This window comes from Cryptotermes secundus, unplaced genomic scaffold (assembly GCF_002891405.2).
Source record: "Cryptotermes secundus unplaced genomic scaffold, Csec_1.0 scaffold519, whole genome shotgun sequence".
Classification (NCBI taxonomy): Eukaryota; Metazoa; Arthropoda; class Insecta; order Blattodea; family Kalotermitidae; genus Cryptotermes; species Cryptotermes secundus.
In genome coordinates, this window is record NW_019720169.1 from 762151 (window position 1) to 789995 (window position 27845).

At 36.4% G+C, this 27845-nt stretch overlaps 2 protein-coding genes across 6 annotated transcripts in view; one reads left to right on the plus strand and one right to left on the minus strand.

The window, feature by feature from the left end:
• LOC111867553 (pyridoxal kinase) lies at positions 1 to 7517 on the minus strand. Of its 2 annotated transcripts, none has more exons than XM_023857537.2 (7): positions 7424 to 7517; positions 7054 to 7153; positions 6036 to 6179; positions 4847 to 4967; positions 3234 to 3382; positions 2040 to 2228; positions 1 to 611 (listed from the first exon to the last, which is right to left on the minus strand). In XM_023857537.2, exons 1-7 carry the CDS (start codon positions 7511 to 7513, stop codon positions 502 to 504), a joined length of 903 nt encoding a protein of 300 aa, XP_023713305.1. In that variant the 5' UTR covers positions 7514 to 7517; the 3' UTR covers positions 1 to 501. The 2 variants fall into 2 exon arrangements, with proteins under 2 accessions (XP_023713305.1, XP_023713309.1); XM_023857541.2 differs by lacking the exon at positions 7424 to 7517 and adding an exon at positions 7291 to 7391.
• LOC111867498 (protein arginine N-methyltransferase 9) overlaps positions 7062 to 27845 on the plus strand; it is a 25121-nt gene continuing 4337 nt past the window's right edge. The window contains exons 1-9 of one of the 4 annotated variants that reach the window (XM_023857441.2): positions 7062 to 7186; positions 7783 to 7959; positions 13697 to 13823; positions 17018 to 17260; positions 22411 to 22578; positions 23620 to 23869; positions 24300 to 24442; positions 25106 to 26009; positions 26831 to 27126. In XM_023857441.2, the coding sequence (XP_023713209.1) occupies positions 7794 to 7959; positions 13697 to 13823; positions 17018 to 17260; positions 22411 to 22578; positions 23620 to 23869; positions 24300 to 24442; positions 25106 to 26009; positions 26831 to 27126 (2297 nt within the window). In that variant the 5' untranslated portion in view covers positions 7062 to 7186; positions 7783 to 7793. The other 3 variants (XM_023857458.2, XM_023857449.1, XM_023857468.2) reach the window with 3 other exon arrangements.

The following is a 27845-nucleotide window of genomic DNA, read 5'->3' on the forward strand; positions in this document are numbered from 1 at the left end:
TTATGGGAAATTTATAATCATATTTATTTTTAATTGCTGCATTATTACATCTGTTTATGTTAATAAATGTTTATGATTACATATGTACAAAATCTTTTTCATGATATTTACAATAGGGAATTCTAGGCCAGTCAAATAACAAACTCTTGCTCTTCTGTTGGGGCCTGACCTCTTGAATGAGCATTTTTCTGGACTTATAGTATAAAAGGTTTTAACTAAACGAAAATGGATTGGTTGTGTCATATGATGCTGTACAAGTTAGAACAGAAGTGTACATGATATTACAATTCATAATTGGGGTACCCACTATTATAATAATTTTCTGAAACAGTACAATCAGTGTTTGGTGTATGTTCATTAAAGGTTAATTCATACTGTTACTGTTAACACCAATGGAATGATGTGAGTAACACATTGGAAGACTTCGTCTGGTGTGAGCAAACCTTCAGTGAAGGCTTAGTCGGCTTACATGGGTAGGTGGGCTCGCATCCAGTTGCACACTTAGCGCTCTTCTGCTTCTATGGTGATCTGTGGGTTCTCAATATCAGCCTTACTCTGGATGAGTTGTAATTCCATTAGAGCAAACCCTGGGTCACTGGATTTACTTCTTTCTGCGCAGGCATAAATATTCAATGTTACTTTACAGGGCAAACTGTCATCTCATGCCTGCCAGCAATTCCTGTTTTCCTTGAATAACCCTGGTGGTGAACAAAGCAGTCTTCTGGGATTTGGCACCGTGTATATGTGGTGTTAACTGACGTTTCAGAGGAACGTTCCTCCGAAGCGTCGGTTAACACCACATATACACGGTGCCAAATCCCAGAAGACTGCTTTCTACATAGTCACCGCTGTGAAAGCCTCAAATCTTACAACCCTGGTAGTGTTTGCTGTGTCCCTATTTACCATTTAACAAAGGTACACTTTTTTTATGGAACTAGCTTATATGATTGGAAGTCATTGTGCTTTTTTTAATCACCTTTTTCAATGAGACCTCAAGGTTGATGTAACACTGGCACCATTCAGGTAAAGTGCCTAAACACCACACTTAGACATGGAGGCTTATAGAGGACCAGTATCCACAGCGAAAGAGCCCCATTACTCAGCAGAGAGAAGACTGGACTGATCACAGTTAAATCTCGATGAGGCAAAGAGAAGAATTATACCCCTAAAGGGAAGCAGATTCTGGTTAGCCAGTCCCTTTACTGATTGGGCTAATGTAGAATACTGAAATTCTGTACAATAATATGCACTCACAAAACATCTGACTGCTGCTAAAAATGGCTAAGGTAAGGTAAAGTGTTCCTTGTACATAACTAAGTACTGTGCTATGAAAGCATATGGGAAATTGTATGTATAGATCCACGTTTTCTTGACCTCAGCATTAATTGGAAATGCATTGTCAGCATCACATCCCAGCCACTTTACCCCAGGGGAAAGAGCCCCCAGTGTCCATTTGATAGGAGGCTGGGTGTGCCCCAGAAGTGGTCTGGATGACTTGGAGAAAATTCTTGACCCTACCAGGACTCAAAACTCCAAACCCTCCATCATCCAGCCTGTAGCCAGACGCTATACCAACTGTGCTATCCCGGCCCCAAAAATGGCTAATGTGATAATTACTTGATATATTTATTTTGACAAATTTATAAATCATTATAGTCTAGTATTGAGAGAATGATAATAGGCTGAGATTGTGGAGTGGATTCATATGGCTCAGGAGATGGCCCAGCGGTAGGCTCTTGTGAACACTAATGGCCTTCAGTTTCTGTTAAAGGCAAGGATTTTTTTTTTTTACTGTTAGCTTCTCAAAGACTTCTGTGTGTGGAGTTGTCAAGTGAATGATGTGCAACTGAAAATCATTTATAAAGAAAACATTTCATTTGCTGGAAACAGTCCAACAGCGTTATTCAAATGAAACAGAGTGAAAAAATTAATTTAAATTATTCATAGAAGTAGGTATATACATGGCAGTAAAGATAGCTTTCTTGTTAGGCATTTTATTTTGTAGTATGTCAGGATATTTGATTAAAATGTAGTAATACCTTTGGCATAGTGGAGGGTTCTCTTGAGAACAGCCTGTAGTGTGGCAATAATTTTTTCAAGTGATGGTTTCAGTTTGTTGTTGGTATGCCACATCCATGCAAGTAACAAAGCAGCAAACAGATCACCTGTTCCAGTGAATGTATGTGGTAGCTTTGGAATATGGATGGTTAAATCTGTTTTCTTGCCTCCTGTGTAACAAATATATACAGGGTGTCCAGATGAAAGATATCCAAAATAAAAAATGTATATCTCAGAAACTGTCATACACGTATCCAGTTTATGTTATCGGAAAGGAAAACTCTGAAAGTTTTTTTTTTCATGCCTGGCTAATGCACAAGCACCGCCACAGTTCTGCCACCATGTTAGGAATCACCTGGACAGAGAGATAGCTAGGAGATGGGTCGGCAGAGATGAACCAATCGCTTGGCCTCCTAGGTTGCCAGATTTAACCCCAGTGGATTTTTCTTGTGGGGTTATGTGCAGAACATTGTCTACCAGGTTATGATCAATGACCTTCAACATCTGAAAGCCCACATAAGGGACGATGTGGCTATGGTAACACCAAACATGCTTCAAGCCTGGATATCTGTCATGCCAGCAAGGGAGCCCACATTGAAATTTATTGAGAAAGTTACATATGCAGAAAAAACTTTGATAGTTTCCCTTTGTAATAGTGTAACTCATTAATGTGTATAATAAATTCTTTCTGAGATATAATGATTTTATTTTCGATACCTTTCACCCGGACACTCTATATTAGAACTGAAACATAAGCAGTAAATTAAAATTTTGAAGCCGTGGTTCATTTTCTTCTATCAATAATCAAGGTGGTATGCCAGTACTGTATTCATCTCTGTTCTGACACATTCTCCTCCTACACCAGGGCAAGTATTTGTCTGCACTAAATATTGTGAACAAGAACTGTACAAGAAATGAAACTCATTTTATATGCAGCTCAGTTTTTCCACAAGTCATAGAGTTTTCTGGATGATTAAAGTACAGGGAGTGTTTCTTATTTCTGATGATGAAATGAAGCTGCCTCCAAGCTGGATTTATATACCTGTGTGTAAATAAATGTATATTTAATTAAAATATAATTGAATATGATGTTACAACTGTTACTTTATTACAATTTAAACTTTGTTTCCTTTGAGATAACTAAATAAATGGAAGCAAAACACCAGGACTATTACCAATTCTGCTACTGGCCAGTGCTAGAAGATTCTCATCGTCTCCCAGATCCGTGGATGAAAGCACTACAGTTCGGCAGCCTTTCTGGTGTAAATGTTCAATAGCTTCCCATGCATCATCTACAGATTTAATCTGCTTCCCGATTAACAATCTGCAATAGCAGTTCCTGATTTTAAAATATGTATAATTGAGCTATAGAAAAAGTGCCTAAGCAGCAGGCCATGAAGGCACAGAGAATAAATAAAACTTTTGGCATTCTTGATAGCATGAAAGTTAGAGATCATTAATATAAAGACCTGGCCACTTTACTCCTAATGGACTGCTCTCTGTGCTGGTTGGAACTTGCACTCAATTCTGAACATGGTAGTTAGATCTTATATTACTACATTTAAGGATTTAACCTCTGCCTTCCGTTCTATGGCCAGTTACTTAGTGACTGAGCTATTACAGTGTATATCATAAACTGTTTCTCAATTTGCAGTAAATGATAACTTAGCAGTAAGAATTACTGTGTACAAGAGATAAAGTACTTTCACAAATTTTGCACATGATTAACTGCTGTGTGAGTTTGTGGACTGGTTTCAACTGACACAGAACATGGGCCAGTCGCAGCCTCATGTGAAGATTAATTGGCCTTCAATCCCATAAAAGGCAAGGTATTTCTTGACTAGCTTGTTGACTGCTTCTTACATAAGACTGTGCTCTGTGCAGTTAATTAATTAGGAGATTATGTTGGTGACAAAATCCACCAGATTATAATTAGGTGAAATTAAAAAATATTAAGATTACTATGGCAATATGGAGAAACCTCAATAATGCAAGCCTCGTAAACCCTAATATTGCTCACTTAAGTCTACCTTTCTCTCAAACATTTTCATGGTCACAAATGTGTTTTAAATTTTGAATAGTGGTATGTAACAGAAATTCAGTGAACAGGAAACAAGTAACCTTCAGCATTGTGTAGACATTAAATATTTGTTAGTGATACTCTGCTGCAGTGTTTTTAATATTTTATTTAGGTAACGTAGTTGGTTGAGGCACTATGCTACAAGCTGGAAGGTTGCAGATTCAAGTCCCAATGAGGTAATTGGATTTTTTCAATTTACCTAATCCTTCTGGCTGCACTATGGCCCTGGGGTCAACTCAGCCTCTAACAGAAATGAGTACCAGGAATTAATTAAATAATTTTCCTGGGGAGTAAAGCGCAGACAGCGTGTAAGGCTGACAACTTTACCGCCATCTTTGAGCTGACTGTCTAGATAATGTGGGACCCTCAACGTCTCACAACCCTATGGGCCTTCATGGCCTGTTACAGGGATAGCTTTACTTTCACTTGGTTCTCATGTGGTTTTTGTTGCATAACCCAGATAATAGATAAATCTGGACTATTCTCCATTCAGTACATTTGAGACTAGCAAAATTTTACTGTAATAACAACACTGACAATATTGAGCAGGCTGGCTCAGACAGATGGTTCCTATAATTTGATACCATATGGTCTGAGCTATTGAAATCATCATGAATTCATAAACAAAATAATGGCCATAACAGCAGTAATGTGTCACTAATATTTATGGAAATGAGCAACTGTATGTGTCATTACCAGTGTACTTACTCAAGTTCAAACTGATTAGGTGTAATAAAATCTGCAAGCGGCAAGATTGTGTCCTTGTATATCCCTAACAGTTCCTTTGGCACATACATCCTGCCATTGTCTCCCATCACAGGATCACATACTGCAAAATGTTATATAACCTTTTATCCACTTTCATATACACACAAAAAAAAAGTGTTAACATTTTTCTTCTGGATATAGGGGATTTTAAATCTGTTGGTAGTATGGGGCTGGCAGCTGGATTTTAACTCTTGAGGTACTGGTACTGAAAAAAATACCATAGTGAATTCAGCTAGTAGGACTGTAGGCATGTGTTGCACATTTGTATAACTCATGGCCACTAAAGGTTAAAAAGCATCACCAATAAGAGTTCATTCTGAAATTCAAAACCATTACAACTTGATTTTAATACTGCTAGTAGACACACATATCACTGTACATATTACAAATATAAGTTACAGTGAACATTCCATTCATTTTCCAAGCCATTTTCAATTTTGCTTAAAATAATTCATATAATAACAATAACAACACTTTCAAAGTTCTATCATACAGATCATATTGAATATCATGATCAGTAGTATTAAGTATTTCTCCATATTAAATGTTCATGAAGTTTTTATGTCTTGGATTTGTTAAACTAGGTTATTGACTGGCAGGTTATTTAATGACACTGCTATCATCATAAAGGTTATTTAACATAAACCCGAATGATTATGAATGTTGGATTTGGAAAGGTGCAAGTTCATGGTCATATCTGTTTTTAGGTACTGGAAAGACCAATGGGCAAGACTGAAGAACCTATTAGGATAGCCAGTCCCCTGTATGAAGTATACATATATAAAACTGTTTTTACTTAAAATGGACTTGCTATGTCTCAGGGGGTTAGGTTTTGGTTTTTTGCTGCATAGGTCTGGACTCAATGTAAATGAAACTTCCTCCCTGAGTATTTCATACTTCTGTACCAATTCTCATTCCACTGTTTAGTAATCATGTCACCATGGCAGATGACACATGACAATATAAGTTCTTAGGGCAAGCCTCACCTTTGATGCTACATTCAGAGTAAGAAAGCTTAGTTTTTAATTAGAATATTGAATTGTTCTAATGTAAGTACATGTTTCTCCAAAACTGCATAACTGAAAACAAATAGTCCATTTATACTTGATAGATATAAATCAATTCTTACCATAAACAAGATCAGGGTTAACTTGGCGCAGTTGTTTCACCACTTCAGCAATATACCTCAAGAAGCTTGCTGACCCTATGTAGCCTGTTAGTAGGTGTGTATAATAATCTAGTCCATTATGATGCAATCCATCCATAAGGTCTTCTGTATCATGGAATAAAGCATAATCAGATTACATGTATAAAGTTTAGGCTCTTAAGATCCTGTGCAGATTAATATGCAGAAATTGAGCAGCCAAAGTGCAGCAGATATGACAAGATTTGTGGAAAGGTGTGTCAACTGAATTACAATACTGCTGGCTCAAAAAAATTATGAAGTGTCGGGAACTTCTTGTAAAAAAAATTTGTTACACAATACTTAAGGTCAGGGAAAGGAAAATTTCATGGCGTTTGTGCCTTTGTGACCCTTGTTATAAGAGAATGACAACTGTATATGGTTTGTGTGGCTCACTGTTTTATAGCTTTCATATTCCCTATGCCTGCTAAATATAAACAAAATAACTACTGAAATATTTCACATTGTTGTACCTCAACAGAAATTTGTTTATATAGTTGAATCACTTATTGCCTCACTGTGAAAACCGAAGTTCTATTGGAATGTAATTCTACAAATCATAATTTTTATACCAAACTTAATAACTGTAAGTTAATAATCCTTACACATAACCTCATTTCACAAGCTTTGACTGTTTTAATTGTTACTATGCCAGGTTTGGACATACTGTGCCAACATTTATGGAGACTGAAAAAAAGCATTAGATATGAAAATGGGTTGGCTGGCAGAGTAAACTATTCTACGACATAACCTTAACACATCTTGGAATAGTTATCCTGAAGGGAAAAATGGGGAGGGATTTCTATCCTAGGGGCAAAAATGCAAACATAATTGGAAATAAAAGCGGCGTAATTAATGGGCACACACAAACTTTCTATTAAAAATATGAAAATCAAATGCATTTTTCTTCCAACACTTTTCATATGAAGTTTCTTTGTTTTCCTCCGGAAACTTTCGGTCTTACCAAGTTCCTTTTCATTCAGAACCTGACCCTTCCAGTAACCGTAGCCAGTGTGGTTCGAAAATTGTACAGAATTGATCGTGTCAACTTCAAATCCCAATACCTGAAAGATTTCGCAAGGAAACGTATTAAAATGGTATTGACAGAAATTTCAGTGTCTTCATAAAAGTACATAAATATAATATATAAAAATCTGACGCGAATATAAGTTAAATCAGATCAATATAGTTTCGTTCGCACTCGATATTTTATACTCGACCACATAACCTCACTTGTTACATGATCATAATAAGTGTGGTTGAAAATCGATAATTATACACAAGCACAGGCAGAATTTTTCACCCAGATACTGTCATTGAAATGCAATCTTTACCTGTAGTGGGAAAGTTGCACTTTTATTACCAACGTATCCTGAAACTACGTGACTCTGAATTGATAAAACTCGTTGCCTTTTCTCTGCCATTTTGGTAACAACGAAAGTTGCGAAACTCATTTTTATTGTGGAATTACAACTTATCAGATAAGAACTGATAAGAACTTCCAGTGACATAACCGTTTAATGTTAATTATCGTATAGACACATCAATAACACTTTCCAGATGTGGCAAATACATTATTAAGATGTCTATGGTAGCTTAGGTTACAATATTGATTATCAGATGGATTACAGTTCTTATATTGTTGATGTATGAGAATGACTTCTAATAAAAATATCCTTTATTCTGTTTTAAGTTCTGAAGATAATGAAACCTGAAGCATGCTTAGAAGTAGCCAAGAGATCTCGGAAACAGGCGGAGGCGTATTTGGAAAGGGGTAATGCTGGTCGTGCATTTGCACATTTCCTGCTGGCCCTCAAGCTGTGCCCATCTTGGAAAGTAGAACTGAGCCAGCATTTCACATCAGCACTGTGTAAGAAGCATAATTATTAACTAGGATAACAGCAAAGTCACATGGGTACACCCAGATTTTATTCCAGACATCCAGGTTATAAATCTGTTGATACCTAGTAGATTCTGAAGGGTTCTGATGATGGTGTATGACACTCAGAAGTACTGGGTTTGTGGCCTTTTTCCATCGTTGGGTATTTTAGAAACCTGAAGACAGAAACAGGTCCAGTTTCCGAAACATATTTTCAAGTTTCTGAAATACCGGACAATGGAAAAAATCCAAAAGCTGAGCATTTCTGACTGTTCAATCAGTTTCAGATTTTACAAATAAGGTATGCCATATTCATCAGCTTGATTTAGAGTAGTTTTTTGTTTTAGTAAATATAATGAAAAAACAGAGATATAGTTACATATAAATGTGACTTGCAAACTTGTATACATTTTGGAATTTATCTGCATACAGTATTAAATATATGAATAAGTATCATTAAATCTACCATCCATTAATAGTAAGTGTCAAGCAGGTTACTCCAGCAGCGATATACATTATATGGATTCAAGTGGTATCAGTTTTGAATATTGAATGGTGAACTGGCCATTCTGGCTGAGATTTGTTGTGACTTTCCTCAGGCCTTCCAAGCAAATGAAGGGTTAATTCCTTGAAACAGGCCGTGATTGCTTCCTTCAGTATCCTATTCAGTTTGGTGTGAATAATGGCCTTACATCTCATTCATTTCTGTATAAATTTTGGAGTTACATAGCCTCACGAAAATCTTGAAGTCAATCCAAAATAAATTATTGTACTTCATACTGTTATTCTACCTGATAGTGGTAACATAACTCAATCAGTCTGGTGGAAATTTCTTCATATTCTCGCAATATACCATATATACTGAGTTTATTTCATTATTCCTTCAGTTACCCCAGCCAAAAAAAAAAAACAAAAACAAAAAAAACAGCTTTTTCTAATTTCTTTATTTTATTCTACATCATCACAATAGGAAGTATGGACACACCATACATTCATCGTTTCGACTCATTAAGCCATCATCAAGTATGAATTTTTTACATTCACCTGTATTCATCTGCTAGTATTCCTACGTTGGCCAGTGTACACATATTGGGATACTGTTTTTTTAGTAGTATGTAATGCCGTTATATATAAAAATGTGTGTTCACCTCTAAGATCAGATATTAATTGTTAGAATGTTAAAACTAAATTAAATTAAACATATGTAAAACGTTTTCTTGTGTTTTGTCTGGATGTAGTAGTAGTGTGTAGATGTCTTTTCTACTAATATATATCTTCAGGGTTCTTCCTAGTCTTGTGTTCATGTAGTGTGTGTTTTGTTGGCCTGTAAGTGTGTGATTACGTTTTATCCTTGTTTGTGTTCCTTGTATTAGGGATAAGTGTTGTGTCTTGTTATGTGATGAGACAAGACACAACACTTCTCTTCATTTCTGCTTTCCAATTTACATCTTTTTCCAGGAATCTTCCCCGTCTTGTGTTTCCCTCCCATGACACATCCATTTGTCTAGTCTGTGCTATATACCCTTGATGATATTTATAAATAAGCACTATGTGGCTGATAATCATTCCTTGTATTACACAATGCATAATGACATCATTATAAATCAGCTCTGTGACTTTCATTGCCTCCAGATATTGTAAAGGTAGTGCCAAGGTCAAGAATGGTAGAGCTATACCTCCACTCCACAGAACATCTTCTTGGTGTGGTGCTTAACTGGGAACAGCTTTATCTTTTAATGGTAGTTGAAGTAGGCTTGTATAAGAAGTTTACATAACTTAATTATCTTTGGCCATAAATGTGTGGCTGTTGTCTCTAGTTGACAGTGAAACCTGTTTAATCCACTGAGAGAAAATGGGTTCAGAAGCTTACAAGTACTTGAAACAATTGTGGGACAATAGATTATTCATTATATTTATGTAACTGTTGGATTTTGAATTTTGTGGTTTCTGCTGTTGCATAGAGCAAGTGGAGCTAAATATGGACCGTGTATAAATGATCTTTACAGCTTTAATATATGAGTATTATTACACAGGATATGTTTAAAACATTGTTGCAGAAGACAGTCATATAATTTAGTTAGGTAAATTTCACTTAAGTTCATAAAGTTTAATGTGATCATTGTAATTGACTTGGACAATGTCAATCAGTACTCAACCTCTACCATACTTTTCTAATAGTATTGTCATGTGTCTGCTAGGCAACACAACAAGAAATTGTGTGGGTTCTTGGATTTGAACAAATACCTTTATTGGACAGTCACTTTTACACTCACACTTAACAGTTATTCTCCACTTATAATGTTCCTTAGATGTTCCTTCTCCAATGTTACAACATTTCTGCTCTAGTCAGATAGGAACCCTTCTGTTCTAGTGGGATAAGAACTCTTTCCTGCTAACACTGAATACAAACTCCACTCTTCTAATGTCAAATACAAACTGAACTCGTGTCTGACTGACATTGAACTCTTCGGACTCAATAGGGAATACCTTGTTGAAGGTTACACACAACTTGTGTGTAACGGTGGGAACTCCACTGTCAGATTTTCGTTTCTAGGGCAACAATTTTCTAGGCTTCACTGCCTAGGAATTGCTAGTTGTTGTATAGCAATGGATGTGTTCCAGTTCCTAGCCATTGTTGCAGGAACATTGGTTGTTGCCTAGGAAATCAACCGTGGTCTTTTAATCCATTCTGTATTTGTTGCAGCTTGCCACATTATTATGGTCAGATACTCTGACTCTTAATGCGCGCATTAAGCTCACCTATCATTGACAGCAAGCAGTGTGACAGACATCATCACAGTGACTTGAGAAGATTTTTTTTTTAAATGAGATCTGGTGATCTGGAGAACCAATTCGTAGGACCCACAAACCCATTCTGTCAATTAGGAAGTATTTCTCCTGATCACAACCTAATTTTGTTATGGGAATCGGAAAGTTCACTACATCCTCAGATTTTGGTATTTATACATTCCTCCAGTATATCAAGATGATTTGAACCACCAGAGATTCATTGAAAAAGACAGAAACATAAACATTTTTCTTCTCATACTGCAGTGAGCACATTAATCTTATAACTGTGCTTTGTATGTTGAAATGATTCATGTGGACATTCACTCCCCATAGTCTCACGCTTTGCTGATTGACTCTACCTGACATGGAATGTTGAATTTGCACTGAGAACAAGCCTTTATCAAGATGATATCATAACATGTCCAGAATTTGAACTAATGCCAACTCAGTGCTACATGTAACGTCCTGAGTTGAACTTTCGGATGGTCCTCGTTTCTTTTTGCTTATCCTTGATATTATTCATGTAGAACATGTACAGACTCACCATATAATTATAAGATTTATAGTGTGTTACTGAACTTTGTCTGCAAAACACTTTCTTATCTTTATAATAGTAATACAAATGTAAAGCCCCATGAAGATAGATAACTTGTAAACTTTCAGGAACAGAAATAAATGCAGTTTTCATATGTTATACAGATAACATTTGCATGAATTCGAGCCCTTTATTTTATGGAAACAACATTACTCAAATATTTAAAAAACATAAATCATTGGTTTAAAGCTAATTTATTGACACTAAATTTTGATAAAACATATTTTATACAATTTTTTACTAAGAATAGCTATCCAGTGGATATGCATTTTCACTATGGTAACAGTCAGATTGCTAAATCTTCTAGTACCAAATTTCTTGGATTAATTATTGACAATATGTTGTCATGAAAAGGACATGCCTATTGCTAGAATGCAATGGACTATGGAATAAATACTCAGGAAAAAGGTGCTATTACTGTTATGATACAGGTGTATTATATATTAAGAAAATAGATTTTATATTACTATATTAAGGATCTTGGTGGTCTTTGATCGTATATGTAATTTTATATGTTATTTTGATATATGGAATGTATTGCTGTACAGTAGTTTTGTTGTATTGAATATTTAAATTTTGACGATGATGACTATCTGATTATGTATGTATATTTATATGCTATATTGTATTATTGACTTGTTCTATATCTGAGGCAGATGCCTCTATGGATTTTTTTGGAACTATAAATAAATGAATGAATGAATGTCGACTGGCTTATGTCTAAATTAGGTTCAGCCTATTATGCAATCAGGGCTGTTAAACCTTATATGTCACAGGAAAGAATAAGAATGAGTTCTCATATTTTCATTCTGTTATGATCTATAGTATACTTTTCTGGGGAATGCTCCCCATAGTATTCATATTCTTAGGCTACAGAAAAGGGTAATTACAATTATTACTTGTTATAGAAGTAGAGACTCTTGCAAGGAATTGTTTATGAAACTGAAAGTTTTTCCCCCCCAATCACGGTACATATTTTCTCTCTTGTTATTTGTTGTTAAAACAGAGAACAGTTTAAATCAAGCTCTGAGATCCATAGCATTAATACGAGACACGATAACAATTTTCATTATCCAATATGTAATTTAACAGTATTTCAAAGAGGAACATATTTTGGAATCAAGGTTTTTAATAATCTTCTTTCTAGCATAAAGAACTTAGCTCATGACACAAAACATTTTAGATTTGCTTTAAAATGATTTCTACTTTTAAATTCATTTTACTCATTGGAAGAATATTTTAATTTTAGTATTAATTAACAATCTTGGTCTGTTATACACTAGACGCCTAGTAGCATATTTTCATGTTTGATTATTGTAGTCTTGTTTCATATTAGTATGTTGCATGCTTTTACATATATATTTTATAACTTTGATTTGTTTTCATTCTGATCCATCACACTAACACTACACTATGTAGAATTGTATATATTGTGCATTGCAAACATTGTATTTATATGTATTTTAACACTCAAAACACCCATTGTGATAGTAGTTTCCAAAAAGTAACGATGTCCCTCTGATGATGGTCTATAGGGACAGAAACATGTAAGGGTGTTAAGTTTTCAAGTAGTAAAAACTTCAATAGTCACACTGGACAGAGTTGTTTTGTCTTTGTATTTTATAACTGTTTAATGATTTGCTCATTGTGATTTGTCGTGGATAACATGTGTAATTGTTGTGGATTAAGTATAATTAATTTTTATCTATAGAATTGATGGAACTTGTCTTGTTGTCTTTGACTGTTTCTATATCCACTGTTCTTTTTTAATTTTAATTTAATTTAATTTAATTTATTCTTATATTCAAGTAGGTCCAATTACAGGGCAAGAAACAAGTCTTCCAGCCATGTAAGGATCCATGGCATGTAAATAAATGAATGAATAAATAAATAAATAAATAAAATCAACAGCAGCCCATTCTCCTACAATGTACAATGATGTATATGTTTTCACAGTTTTGTTGTGTGTGTGTTGTGTTGTGTTATGATGCTGTTGGCTAACTAACTCCTTGGAGCAGAATGTTTCCTGAAAAGCTAATATTTACTCAGCTACAAAAGAAATTCCAAGCATTTTATGGAACTTGAATGTTCATTACAGTGCTCACAAGAGCACACCACTGGTCCTATCGTGAACTAGATGAATCTAATCCACACCCTTCAGTCCTATTGTTTTAAGATCCATTTTTAATATTATTCTTCCATTTATGTGTAAGTCTTCGAAGTGGCAGGGTAAAAGAGTGTATGTTTAAATTTCTAGACCAGGAAAATGTTAAAGCTAGGTGAATGAGAATATGGCAAATTCTGATAATAGAATCTCATATCTTCTCTTGTTTGTTTAATTAGGTTCATGGGGAGAAACATTAGATCAACAGCAGCGATACAAAGATCTCTTTAATTGCTATGAACAAGCTTTAGAAGTCTTTCCAAACAGTGAAGAAGTGCTCAACAACCTTGGAACTCATCTCTACAGGTTAGGAAAGAGCAGCTGATTGAGTGCTAAGCAGATACAGTGCAGTTGTTTTCTTTTTAACTGGTCAGATAACTCAGTACGTATTGCTCTACAGATCATTTGAGCCACTTTATTGCATTGATTCATTATTTTATTAGTGCAGCATGAGTGAATTTAATTTTTCAGTTTGGGAAAGAACACTCAAGTACCATTTTCATACACACAGAAAATGCAGAATAAGACCACATGTAATATTTAACTTAATCATAAATTTGGAGGCTATAAACAGTGGGCTGAAACCAGGTTTTCTGTGGGATGTTAAAGAGATAACAGTGGAACACATGAAGTTGGTAAGTCTGGTAGCTGATTTGAAAAGAAACAGGCTCTTACATTCAGGTATATTTGTTGTAAGTATTGGAGAGGAACTTATTGTTGCAAACCTGAGACATGTTTATGTTAGATGTTCTTCAAATACCAACACCTCTTTTGTTGATGTTAGCTCAAAGTTGGATGCCCCATATATAGTGCAAAATGATACAGCTGTAGCAAGTGATATTCACTGTATGTTAAGAGATGTGAGTCAACGTATTGCAGAATTTATCTGCATAGAAACTGATAATAATGAACCAAGTGAGTTGGAGAATGGAAGTAATTTAGAAGCCATGAAGTATAAACTGGTTTCAGAACCATATATCAATTTAAGATGTAAGACAGAAGACAAAAGAGGAACCAATAATACCAGTATTCTTCATTTGTCAGAGATAGGAATTGCTAATTTATGTCTTGCTGATGAAGAAGCTAAAGGACTGAGGTACAAGTTGGGTTGTTTGAAGGAGCGTGGAACTTCAGTTACACAGATAGATGTTCTTGAAACATCTGTTGATCCAGTCCAAGACTTGAAGGATGAAAATGAAATGTATTTTGATCTGAACCCTGACAAGAATTGGTGTGTTCCTACATTGTTGGGTGTTTTTCTTGGTTACCCTGTCATATATTGGTATAAAGTGACACCAAAAAGAAATGATGGAGAAACTTGTCTCTCCTTGGTACCTCTTACTGTTTTCAAAATTAATGTTGAAATTGGGGATGGATATCCTAGACGGAACAGAGGCCATGATTTGTATTCATTCAGTGTACCAAGGGATGCCCTTTTGCATCTTGAACACAAAGTGCAGCTTTGGTTTAAGGATTTGTTGGTGGTTGTAAAGTCAGAAAAAGGAATTTTCAAGAATGTGAAATTATTGAAAGAAACTGTTGTGTTGCCTTCAGTGGTACTGTAGTTATTACCAGTACAATCCTGTCTGCACATTATAGTCAATAGAAGTTACAATTTATTGTAAAACAGAAATACAATAAAGTGTCATGCAGCAACGTGTTATCCTGTATCATATAGCACTCCTTATATCCTTTCTACAGCACTGAAATATATTTCTTGTATTTGGGAGGTATTAGGTCCAAATCCTAAACAGGGATAGGCTTTTCTGGCAGATATTCTAGGGTTTCAGCAGCCTTTACAGATGTCAGGATAATGCTTTAAAATGTGCAATGACTGCTTCTTCAATATTGCTCATAATTCATAATCATCCTTCCATATCTTATTTCATCACCATAATCTTTGTAGTTTATATATCATAAAATAAATTAATAAACAAAATGAACATTCAGTGTGACCAAATCCAGAAAGCTGAAAAGTATAAATGTTGTAAATGTTTCTCACCAAATCATATTTGCTCCATTTTGAAAAACATTTTATTGCTGGAGCCAGACTTACACTGGTGTTCTGAGGTTGCATGTTTATGTGGATATTTGCAATCCCATCATGTATTCTATGATTGGCTCCATAAATTATCTCTGTGACAAATATAAACCATTTGCTTTTACTAACATAATAGGACATAGTAAAATTAAAGGGGCAATGCTACTTCTAACTTAGTAAAATGTACTAAAGTTGCAGTTCAGATTTAAATAACTTGAAAGAACTTGTCCTAGTGTTTTAAATGCAGCTGACAGTGAATTGATTTCTGGATCACTCATGCTCTTCTTGTATGCTTTTTGGTATATACCATGGTATCATAGTCTCACTATGGCTCAAAAATAAATTACTATTACACTTGCCCCCTTTGTGAGGAGAATGATGACAAAGATAATCACAAGAACAGAAGTGATGAAAATGGCAACAGAGATGACGACGATAATGATAGAAACAATATGAATAAAACAAATGAATAATCTGTCTTCGAGAATGCCTGTTGGCAGCTGTTGGGCCTGTTGGTAACAATAATGTCTCACTATTTATGAATGCAAACTGTGAGAAATTATGCTGAATTTGTTATTCTGTATAATGCAAACCAGATAAATCTTCAGAATGAACAAGAGGTAGTTGCACTTATAGGAGGACAGATGACTGAGGCTACTATCGGCTGTAAAGATCAATGCTCATCGCAGGGGGCTATGTATCAAGTATTTAATCCTTTGTGTGCCACTAACAAATTAAATTGGCTTGGTCATGACCAAAGAGATCAGACTGATAATAATCACTTAGTACAGGGTTTCTGTCAATAGATGGCATATAGCTATGTTCAGAGGAAGGATTAGACTTGCATGTTATCTGCACCTGTAGTCATTTGAAGGTAATCTGTGAAAATATTGTGTGTTTTCTGTGCAACTGCATTTATCCTGAAGCAGCCTCAGCATTTCTGATAGGAATTTCTGTTTGGTTCTGTTGTTGGGCTTGGCAGTCAGAGGATTAATACTGATATAGAAGTATCATACACCAGTCAGTGGTATGCATTCATGCCAATGATACTGAAAGCTATGGCCACAGTAAGCATTATTACAGTGTTTCCAGAGAAGCCTGCATTTGAGAAGGGAGTTCTTGCTGTACGTAGAGATGGATATAGTCACCGCATTTGTCATATAGTCAGTCTCTTTCTGTTCACAGTTCTGGCAACATTATTTAAATGTATCATGAGCTGAAGACTTCTGAGGCACGACATTTTATAGTCTGGTAGATGTTTACTAATGTTTCAGAGGAATATCATTGTCTCTCATTTACCACATTACATGACATCTCTTCCCAGAAGACAGAATTCTTCACAATCACTGTAGTGAAAACTTCAAATCTCATATCTTATGATGAACCCAGTTTCCTTCTTGTTTCTCTGGAATTCATGTACTGCACTGTGGGCAGTATGACTTATTTGAATGGTTTACAGATGGGGGCATGTGACAGAAGCATGTAATTATTTCCGACGTGCTGTAGCATGCAACCCTGGGTTTCTTCCTGCAAGACGTAACTTTCAGGGGTCATGCAATTTGCTGGTGGAAAGATGGCATTTTCGTATGCTTAATGACAGTGTTCGGAATGATGCATATCGGGCAGCAATTACCAGGAGAATTCTTCAGCAGGGATCTTATTCATCTGTGTTGGACATTGGAACAGGCACAGGTATTCTCAGGTCAGTGATCTGCTTATTGTACTGTATGTTCACTGTGAGTTCAGTCTTGGCATAATACATTGTATGTGCTTGGCAGTTGCTGTCATAGGTCAGTTAATGAAGCATTATATTTTGGCTATACATGCAGTTAAAGATATAGTGTCACTATTCAAGATACATATCTTTGCATGTTTTGGAGTTCTGCAAAAACACAATTAGGCAAATAAACAGAATGACCCAGGATATTCAGAATTACTGGGTTTTCAGACTCTGTCCGTTGTCCAGTATTCTTAAAACTAGAAAAAACAACATTTCAGAAGCTGGACATGTTTCCAAAACGTTGTGTTCTCTAGTTTTTAGAATATCAGACAATGGACAGAGTCTGAAAGCCTAGTAATTCTGAGTGTTATGCACCACTGTTAGAACCCTTTAGAATCAACCAAGCATATGTTTATTACTTTAAAATATTGAGATAAAGGTAAAAGGGAAACCAATTATCAATAGAACCTCCGTCGAGTGTAACAATATATATTCTTGTCACCATTTTCTCACATTTGCCTTACATGTTTCGGCTCACAAAGAGCCATCATCAGAGGCAACCACTACAAAAACATGGAAACACTTGCACTGCTCAACAATCACAATATACAGTTTTTTGTTGGAAGATGTTACACGTATCGGAGCGTAAAACACAACAACATCCAGTACCCCGAGTGCGGGTATCCCATTTGCATTTAAAATATCACCCACAAAGCGGGTCGTTAATGTTAAAATTAAAGTTAAAACCGTCCAAGTAAAATATTCAGGTTCCNTCAAATGGGATACCTGCACTCGGGGTACTGGATGTTGTTGTGTTTTACGCTCCGATACGTGTAACATCTTCCACAAAAAACTGTATATTGTGATTGTTGAGCAGTGCAAGTGTTTCCATGTTTTTGTTGTGGTTGCCTCTGATGATGGCTCTTTGTGAGCCGAAACATGTAAGGCAAATGTGAGAAAATGGTGACAAGAATATATATTGTTACACTCGACGGAGGTTCTATTGATAATTGGTGATTGATAGTGTAACGGACCAAAATGAAACAATTCAAAATAGTAAAAGGGAAAAGCTGTCCTGTGCTTAATTAGTCAGTCACTGAGCCATGAAAACATATAAGGAAATGAGGTATAGCTCAAACATTCTTGACTTGGGCACTAGATGGAGGTGAGTGGTCAGCTTTGCATCCTGGCCACTTTACCCCCTGGCACCCATTGGATAGGAGGCTCGGTGGGCCCTAGAGCTGGTCTGAATGCTGTGCAGAAGAGAAAAATCTTTTGCCCCTGCTGAAAATCGAACCTTAGCCATCCAGCTCATAGCTTATCATCAAACTGACTTAAGGGATGAATAATTACAGTTTAATTTGGGAAATAACCTGTTTTTATTTCTGATAATTTCTTCTGTGTATAAACACTTTCACTTTCACTTTATTTTAAATTCCATAGATCCTTTCAGGTCATGCATGCCATAGGATATAGAACATGTCAAAATACATAAACACATATATAAAAACAATGGACCCATCAACATGCAATACAGTCACAATACAAAATTTGTACATAAAATATTCAAATATGATCAAATTTATGCAGATATATGATTATCGTTGTCACAATCATAAATTGATACAAAAGACCTATTCATAATATAGAAGTTTGATGCAATTATCTCCATCACATAACTACAGATACTTAATTTAACAGTCCAAATATAATACATTTCATCAGGATTTAAAAATTAGAATATATAATAAAAATTCAGTATATACAATCAGTTATCTATCATCCATTGTTTAAATTGAAGGAAGGTACATAACTGGAAATATTAACTTATTTGTCCTTTATTTAACAGTGCTGTCAGAGACTGGGACTGTACACAGTCAAATGATTGGGTGGTAGTGAATACTGAATTGCAAAGGATATGAATGGAAGTGGTTATGGTACTGTGGGGATTTGTCGTTACTCCAATGACAACCCACTTCTTCGGAAAGTTTGTAGGTCCTGAAAAGGACCGTTGGCTGCTGAGATGTTTGGCCGGTGAAGTAGCCCTACGTATGCCGGTTGAAAGAGATGTTGGTTGCAGTGTGTTGACTAATGTTGCGGCAGCTGAGTTGGTTGCCTAGCCGCAATGCGGCAGTTGCCAGGAGTTGCCTGGTTGCTGGAAGACATTTGCTTGTGGAGCGTGGTCGCAGGAGTGGAGAGGCGGTAGCTATGCCAGTTGCCCAGTGAGTCGGGTATGACCACCAGCGAATCAAGGTGGCTGAGTTGCCCAGTGAGTCGGGTGTGACTGCCAGACAGCCGAGGCAGTCGTGCCTGGCACAGCGAAGTGCTGATGCGTTCGAAGACCGAGCACTCTGTACGAAGTGTGCTGGCTGGCTGCTTGATGTTGACTGAATGTGTCTCAGTGCATCTCAGTGCTGCTGGGTTGGAGCTGTGCCTTTTTATACAAAGCGTGATGGAGGAGCGAAAATTTGCTGAGCGCTGATTGGCTAGCACGCCTAATGATGTGGATGCGGGCTAGCAGCAAGTGCTGTATAAATGCGAACGTTGGAGGCAATTTGATTGGTTAGCGCGCATGATGGTGAAAAGTGAGTTGAATCGTGAGCGTTGTAGAAATAGCGTGATATGTGGGATGTTCCCACAGTACTATCCTGGTGGGACTGAGAAAAACCACAAAAGACTTCAGTCCTATCCAAGTTTCGAACCAATCACCATCAAGAGAGAAATTAAGTGTATGGCTTGAGCCGGTGTGGCCCTATATCTGGACACAATAATTATCTTCAAGCTACAGGATAGGTCTGGCTTTGTTGAATCAGCATTATCAGAAGTAACAGTGAGGGGATGGCTGGGTGCTGCAAATCATGTTAAAGATGGAGGAAGAATGCAAGAGCTGAGTGATCTGACCACTAACATGGTAGAATGGATAATCATGGTCATTGAAAAGGAAACTTTTAGCATTTAGCTTGAGTACAAATATTATGTTTTTGGACATTATCCATCGTCTTGTCTTTATTTAAAAACACCGTCCTGTTTATGTCTTTCTTTTTTTAATGCTAGTGGGGCGGGACTAAGTCCCTTGTACTGCGGCCACTTCTGGCCTATTGTACCAGCCCCAGATGATAGGTGAGGGTGATTGTGGAGCAGTTGGTGGAATGAAGAGTACTAAACCTTATAATACAACACATAACAGATAGAAGCCGAAAGTAATAATAATAATTACCTTTTTTCACGTTGCAGGTTTACACAGAATATAAGAAAAATGACCCCCATAGTAGAAGAACCACATGCAAGTTTTAATTAAGACACATAAGACGAATAATCTTAACAAGTTTTAGTGTGTGTAAATTTATTATAGTTGACAAATACGCACTTTTGAAATACTTTTTAAATAATTTTATAGAGACATATAATGGCAAGCAATGCAAAAGATTAGCGTAATTAGGGCACCTGATTATGGCACTATGTTGCCGAAACATGTCGTGAAGTAACAGGTGAAATTGAGTGCACTACAAGACGGCCACTATATACATATCATGGATGGAATGAAGATTGGCAGGGGAAACCAAAGAACTCGGAGAAAACCTACCCCAGAGCCACTTTGTCCACCACAAATCCCACTTAATCAGATCTGGGATCGAACCCAGGCCGCTGTGTTGGGAAGCCAGCGACTAACCACTTGAGATATGGTGCAGCCATTTATTTGTCTTTATCTAAAAGCAGCGCCCTGTTTATTTTTCAAAACAACGTTTCAGAGACTGGATTCTATCTCCGTCTTCAGGTAGGGCCCAATCAATAGAGCTAGTCCCTATCTCCGGACACCTGTGTCAATGTCAAAAAGGGGTACATAAATCATACACAGCACAAACCACCTGCTTATTCTTCAGCTCCAAAGATATGTTCCCTTGAAACATCGGCTGTCTTTCATCAGACTGCATGGCGTTATATTCCAGAAGAGAGTACACTTCATAACCACTGCTGTGACAACCTCAAGCCCTACAACAATTATATTTACTGAGCAATATAGACCATTACATACAAAATTTCATAGAAATCTGTTCAGTAACTTTAGATTTGAGACATGGATAACCAACTGACAGACATACACTATGTGCAGTGAACAAATATAAATTAAGTAAGATTTGAGGCTTTCATGGCGTGACTATGAAGAAAGCAGTCTTCTGGGATTTGGCACCGTGTATAAGTGGTGTTAACCGACGTTACGGAGGAACGTATCGCCTCCATCTTCAGGGTAGAAGAAAAAGTATAAGAAATCTGCAAGCGACAAGACCGTGAGAACGGTAAAAGCAGACCACCACATATACATGGTGCCAAATCCCAGAAGACTGCTTTCTTCAAATATAAATTAATAATGAGTTCTCTGTGTTATAGATAGCTAGGTCCTATATCTAGAGATTCTTCTGATCTTAAAATTAAACAAAACTGGAAGATGTATGTATGAGTGTGATTTTGCTGAAACACAATTATGTAATATTTTGCAAAAGCAGCTCATCATAGGCATTTAAGTAAGGGACTTGTTTATTTATTTAATCTTCTGTTATCTGACTGGCAATAGGTGCAGTTTCAGACATCAGCTTCTGCTTCTAGAATTAACATTTTGATTAGATTTGTTTAGATTATAATTGGAATTGCTCAGTTGTGTTTATATTGTGATACAAGCTAATCATATACCGTCTGTGTATTCAAATTAGTTGGTTCTTGATTACATTAAGCGTAAATTATAATTTCTATGGTAACACTTAGTAGTATGAGAGAAGTGTACATAGCACTCATCAAGTCAATCAATCACTTTATTTGTTCCGAGAATCCATATTTGGTGATACAAACTCTGGCTAAAGAACAAGTCAGTAACTACATATTAATATAACATATATATTGTACATGAGTCAACTATACTATAAAACTCAGCTACCCAAAGATTTCATACCCATCTCAATCATACATCATCCAACTGGCAACAATTCAGTAACCAAAAGAAACTGTGTATCCCAAATTTATATATTTTTTAAGTCATTGGATTTAGAACACGTCACATACATTTATTAGCATTAAGTTTTGTAATATGAACACTGTCATTACAAAGTCAAGTATATTAATATCTGAGTTTTTGGTTGCAGTTTATTTGCTGTGGAGGCAGGAGCTGGCCAAGTGTTTGCTTGTGATTATTCCTCTACAATGATTCAGATCGCTTCTGATGTACTGTGTGCCAATGGAGCTTCAGACAAAGTCACTCTGATCAACAAGCTTTCTACTGATATAGTCATTCCAACAGATATGCCTGCAAGGTGATTTTTTCCCCATGCAATTATGTCCAGAATGCATACCAGATTGAATTTTTCAACAGGGAAGCAAGAAATAAAGCTTTTTTCCTTCTTAAAGCTGTAAACACTCTCTGACTCTGGGTTCTATTAATCTATCCACTGGTCGAAGCTCATTAATATATTAAAGCATGACTTTTTCTGGACATTGTCCACTGTCTTAAAATATTTCAAACATAATATATCACTAATTCCTCATGTTCTGTGTTTTAAATATCTCAAGGTGATGTGTGATGTAAAAAGAGCACTCATGATCATTGTAATACACTACCTTTAGAAATGTTAAACTTAACTTAAATATATTTACAGTTCAGATTTTGTAATATATTTGAGATGCTCAGTGCTAAAGTGGCCCAACCCACAAAATTATGTATTTTAAGGAAGGTGGCCTACAGAATATGCCAAATTTAGCCTACATTCATTTTTGTGAAACACCAGAAATGTTACATATGCATGTAGGAGTAATATAGGAGTGGGGAGAGGTTGCATATGTGAGGTAATATCCCATGACTTATTGCCTTGTAAACCATCACATAACTGATCACCTAGTGTCTTTTCTTGCCTCTACAATGTGAGTTATGATGTTGCCTGCGACTGATAATCTTGACAGATGCAAAAGTGGTGCCGTTATCCACTTTCTTTATGCTAAAAGCATGAGTTCTTCAGAAATCTGTCATGAACTATGCACATTTTATGGTCAAAGTGTAATGAGTGAAGGAACTGTAAGACAGTGGTGTAGAATGTTCAAAGATGGGTCGGCAAACAAATGTTCACAATGAAGAATGAAGTGGTCAGCCAGCCATCTGTAGTGAGTGGTGATTTTGTTCAAAGTGTTGACCAACAAATTTGTGAAAGACGGCACTTTACAATTTTAGAAGTTTTGTATGAATTTCCACAAATTTCATGTATGTGATGGCACATCATAGTGTGTTATATGATTATGTAAAATGTTACTGGAAGCTTTTTGGAACCTTTCCATATAAAAGCGTTTGTCTTTTCTTTTTCTAGAGTATCCCTTGTGGTGACAGAGACAGTGGATGCAGGCTTATTAGGTGAAGGTATATTGCAGTCTCTTATCCATGCTTGGGAACATCTGTTGTTACCTCCGGGATCTAAAGACCAAGTAGCAAATGTAGGGAAAGTGGTACCTGAAGCAGCCGGTATATGGATAGTTCCTATAGAATGCCTTCACATCGCAAGGAAATATCAGCTTCAAAAGTCAGACAAAACACAGCAGGATTTATCATACCTCGTACAGGTAATTGCATGATCTCTCTGAAAGTTAAAGATATACAGTGATGTGCTGTTTTACAACTTCAGGAAACCTTAAAAACTGAAAATATATATTAAATCTTCAAGAAATCAATGTCACTTTTATTTCTGGTATTGAGGCTCTCATTGTGAAGATTAATATCTTCTGAAATGTGATACCATGTGGTCTGGTAGATGTTTACCAATATTCCAGCCCTCTCTCCCTATATAAATACCACTTTTTCATACTTGGTTTACATTTGTGCCTGAATATGGAAGCAATATGTTTTTCTAAAACATCAGTGAACATCTTCAAAGTGCATGGTGTCACATCCCAGAAGACAAATTCTTCACTTCTTTCTTGTCTGTTGAGTTTGTGTTAGAATAAATATTTTGCTATAAAATTGGAATATATGAGATAATTGTTTCTGACACAGAAAGAATCAAGTTTGGCAGAACCTGAATTACAAGAAGTATGCAGTAACAGAAGGGAACTTGACCTAAGCAAGTTGGGGCTAACAGCTAAGCGTGATGAACCATATGACACCGAGGACTTAAACACAGTTCCTGAAGGCTACAAGTAATGTACTTACTTTAGTTTCTGTGTCAGCAATGAGTGTCTGATTTAGTCACCTGTTGATTATTTTCATGTAACTTATCTACATTACGCATTGTGATTTGGTATGCATTCAGAATTTCTTTTTGGAAAATATAAAAAATAACAAGAGTCCTCGAGAAACTAATATTTGCTACATTTTACAAAATTGAGTTGTAAATAAATTATGATGTTGATGTGAATACTGGTTCATTCACCAGCACATGTTTTCTTTCTAAGTAAATATTATCATGGCATTAGTTATGGCTCAGTTAGTATAGTGATGGACTACAGGCTGGACAGCCAAGGTTCGATTCCTGGTAGGGACAATATTTTTCTCTTCTCCACAACACGGAGGCCAGCTCTGAGGCCCACATAGCCTTCTATCCAGTGGGTACCAGGGTTAAAGCAACTGGGGTGTGAAGCTGATCACTAGCCTCCATCTAGTGCCAAGGTCAAGAATGGTGGAGCTATACCCCCACTCCCCCATATGTCTTCATGGCATAGTGCTTAATTAATTAAGGACAGTAAATTTTGTCATGTAGGCTTACACCGGCCTGCTTAATCATAGGAGTTCACTTTTATCTCCAGTAATGAAATTGTGGTCAGGGCCCTAAGCAGTCACAGACATACTTAATTTGTGTGCAGGTCCCTTGCATCACCATGCTGTGCTCTGCATATCAAATTCAGTGATTGCCAGGACATGGCTGCTTGGTTGCATGGACAGAAGTGTGTAGAACACTGCCTCACATGCACCCAGTCTGGTCAAGTTGATGCTATAGCAATGTGGTTTGATCTACACCTTGATGATGTCACCACCCTCTCATCTGCTCCTGGTGATGACAGTGACAGAGACAGAGTTTACAGAGCAGATTGTTGGGATCAAGCCATATTCCCTGTTGAGTCTCCCATCTGTGTTACATCAGGTCAGAAATTAAACATACATATTATGTGCCATGGTGGAAAAGTGTCAGTCGATGTCCATGATCAGCATAGAACAGAAGACGCACATACTATAAGCAAGTTACAGAATGCATTTTCTTCCAGTAAAATATCTACAATACAGAATGATTCCCAGTCTTCAAAAGATCTTCATAATAATGATCAGAAGAGCCCAGAAAATACTAGTAGCACTGCACAATCTGACAATGAGTCCTTCAAACACCTGCCATTAAATATTTCAGCAAATTCAAAAAGGAAAACTTCATGTCTTGACAACACTAATTGCAGGAAAATTACATCATACAGTTCAACAGGTAAACATTTGTTATGTGAACATAATGAAGAAGAAGAAGAAGAAATGGTATTAAAAGAAACAAAGGAAAAATATAAAGTGACATTAAATGATACCAATATGTTGGACAGTTTGGACATTTCAAGAAGTGAAAGTTCTTCAAATACATTGCTGCACAAAGTACCAGAGTCAGACATTATTGGTGGTACTCAAAGGTTAGATTGCAGTGCTGTGGTATCTCAAGGGGTTGTACAGTTTCTCAATGATGAACTGTGGATGGAAACATTAAAGAAGACTGCTGTAGTCCTGCATCAACAGGTAAAGCTTTTGGTAATTGTGTAAGTAGTTGAAAAGAGCAGTTTAAACAGTAGAGGGCTTCACTTGTTCCTTTATTTTCTTGGTACATGAATTTTTCTCTCTGATAATACTGTCTACAGTCAGTTGGCTATCATAAAATCTTCACATTTTGTTTTGATGCAAAAATGTGGATAATATATGTTCATGGAATCCACGCTGCTTTCATACTCTGTCACCATTAGTACCCTCATGGCAGATACTGCCACTTTTTAGTATAAGATTGTAAGATTCTGAACTTTATATTTTAGTATTTGAAAAATATGTGATTTTTTTTACCAGAAATTATGGAAGAATGTAAAATGACTAATGGCTAATGAAGCATTGCACATATATATATATATATATATATATATATATATATATATATTCAATTTTATATGCAAGTATATCACAGAAATACTTACATATTTTCTGTAAATAATGTTCTATGTTAGAAGTTGCAAATATGGCATCAGTATGTGATTTTAAGGTTATGCCTGGTAATTTTGAGGTAGGCCAATACTATATTAGTGGAAATTATACAAAGTAGATCAGTAAGTTATAATTATTAATTTGTAGTATATGCTAACTCTTCTATACTGATTTAAAATAAGAGTGCTCAGAACATTTTTTATAGATTTGGCTGTATGTAACCTAGATCAAGCCTTTCATGTTCGATTTATAGTGTAAAGTACAGTTTGTTTATAGCCACTGGGTAGGCAGTCTGTAAAAGGAAAATTGCATAATAGAGAAGCCATGTGTGTGAATTCATGTTTTCATACAGGTGAAGTTTTCTTTTACAGCTACATATTTCTTCAGTATTAGATCTTTCTCCATTCCCTGTACTTGGTTTACATTTGCTCATGAGTCATCCAGCCAGACTGATGTGTGTTGTGAGTTCAGTGGAAGACGAGTCAGCTATAAGGAAGGTTGCAGAGTTGAACGGTATTACTACAACACAGTTGCAGTGTGTAACTGATAAACAATTACAGGAAATACTGGAAGATGGCAATGCTCAGTTTGATGTAATTATGGCACACTTGGTGGATCTTACTGGTGAACTTAAGGAGACAGTCTTCGGCATGATACCAGCACTTAAGTATGAGTACATTCACTCCTCTTTTGTTAATGATTTACTTACATCATGGCTTTACAGTCACATAAGGACCTCGACTTCCCTTGTGATAGGTGCGCATTCTTTTGTATTATTTGTCTTTTCTTCCATCTCTTCACTTTCCTCTCTCATAAATTATTCATTCATATAACTTGTCATTATAATTTCCATAAATTATCTGTTTTTAGGTTTCTTAACATATATCGTTTTCTGTGGTCAGATTATTATTATTGGAGGGGGTGGGTTTCCCCATGCACTTAGAGCAGTTATTCGTCCATTGTGCGTCCCCCTTTAATTTCTACTGTCCCCATACCCTATCGGTAGACGGTGCATGCTATCAGCCCCGTTGAGCCAACGAGGTCGGCCCTCAGTACCTTGATACTTCCCCCATCTACCAGAGGCATTGGAAACTACTTGGGCGGGAAAGTTTTTACCTAATAATTTTGCTCAGAGGTCTCCTAGAGACATGAGGTTCTTTTACGTGCTGTAAATCTACGACACAGGACCCACGGCTTAAAGTCCCTCCCGGAGGACTTGTTCCCTGAATTTTTCCGCCCTTAAAAGTGGTCAGATTGTTAGCCCCCATGCACAGCCACTGACCAGGAAGATCAGGATTTCTTTCGTCTGACCCTTACCCATTGTTCTCTCTAGCATAGGTATCAGGAACTTATGATCCCACTAGCACAGCTCTCCACGTGATCAGT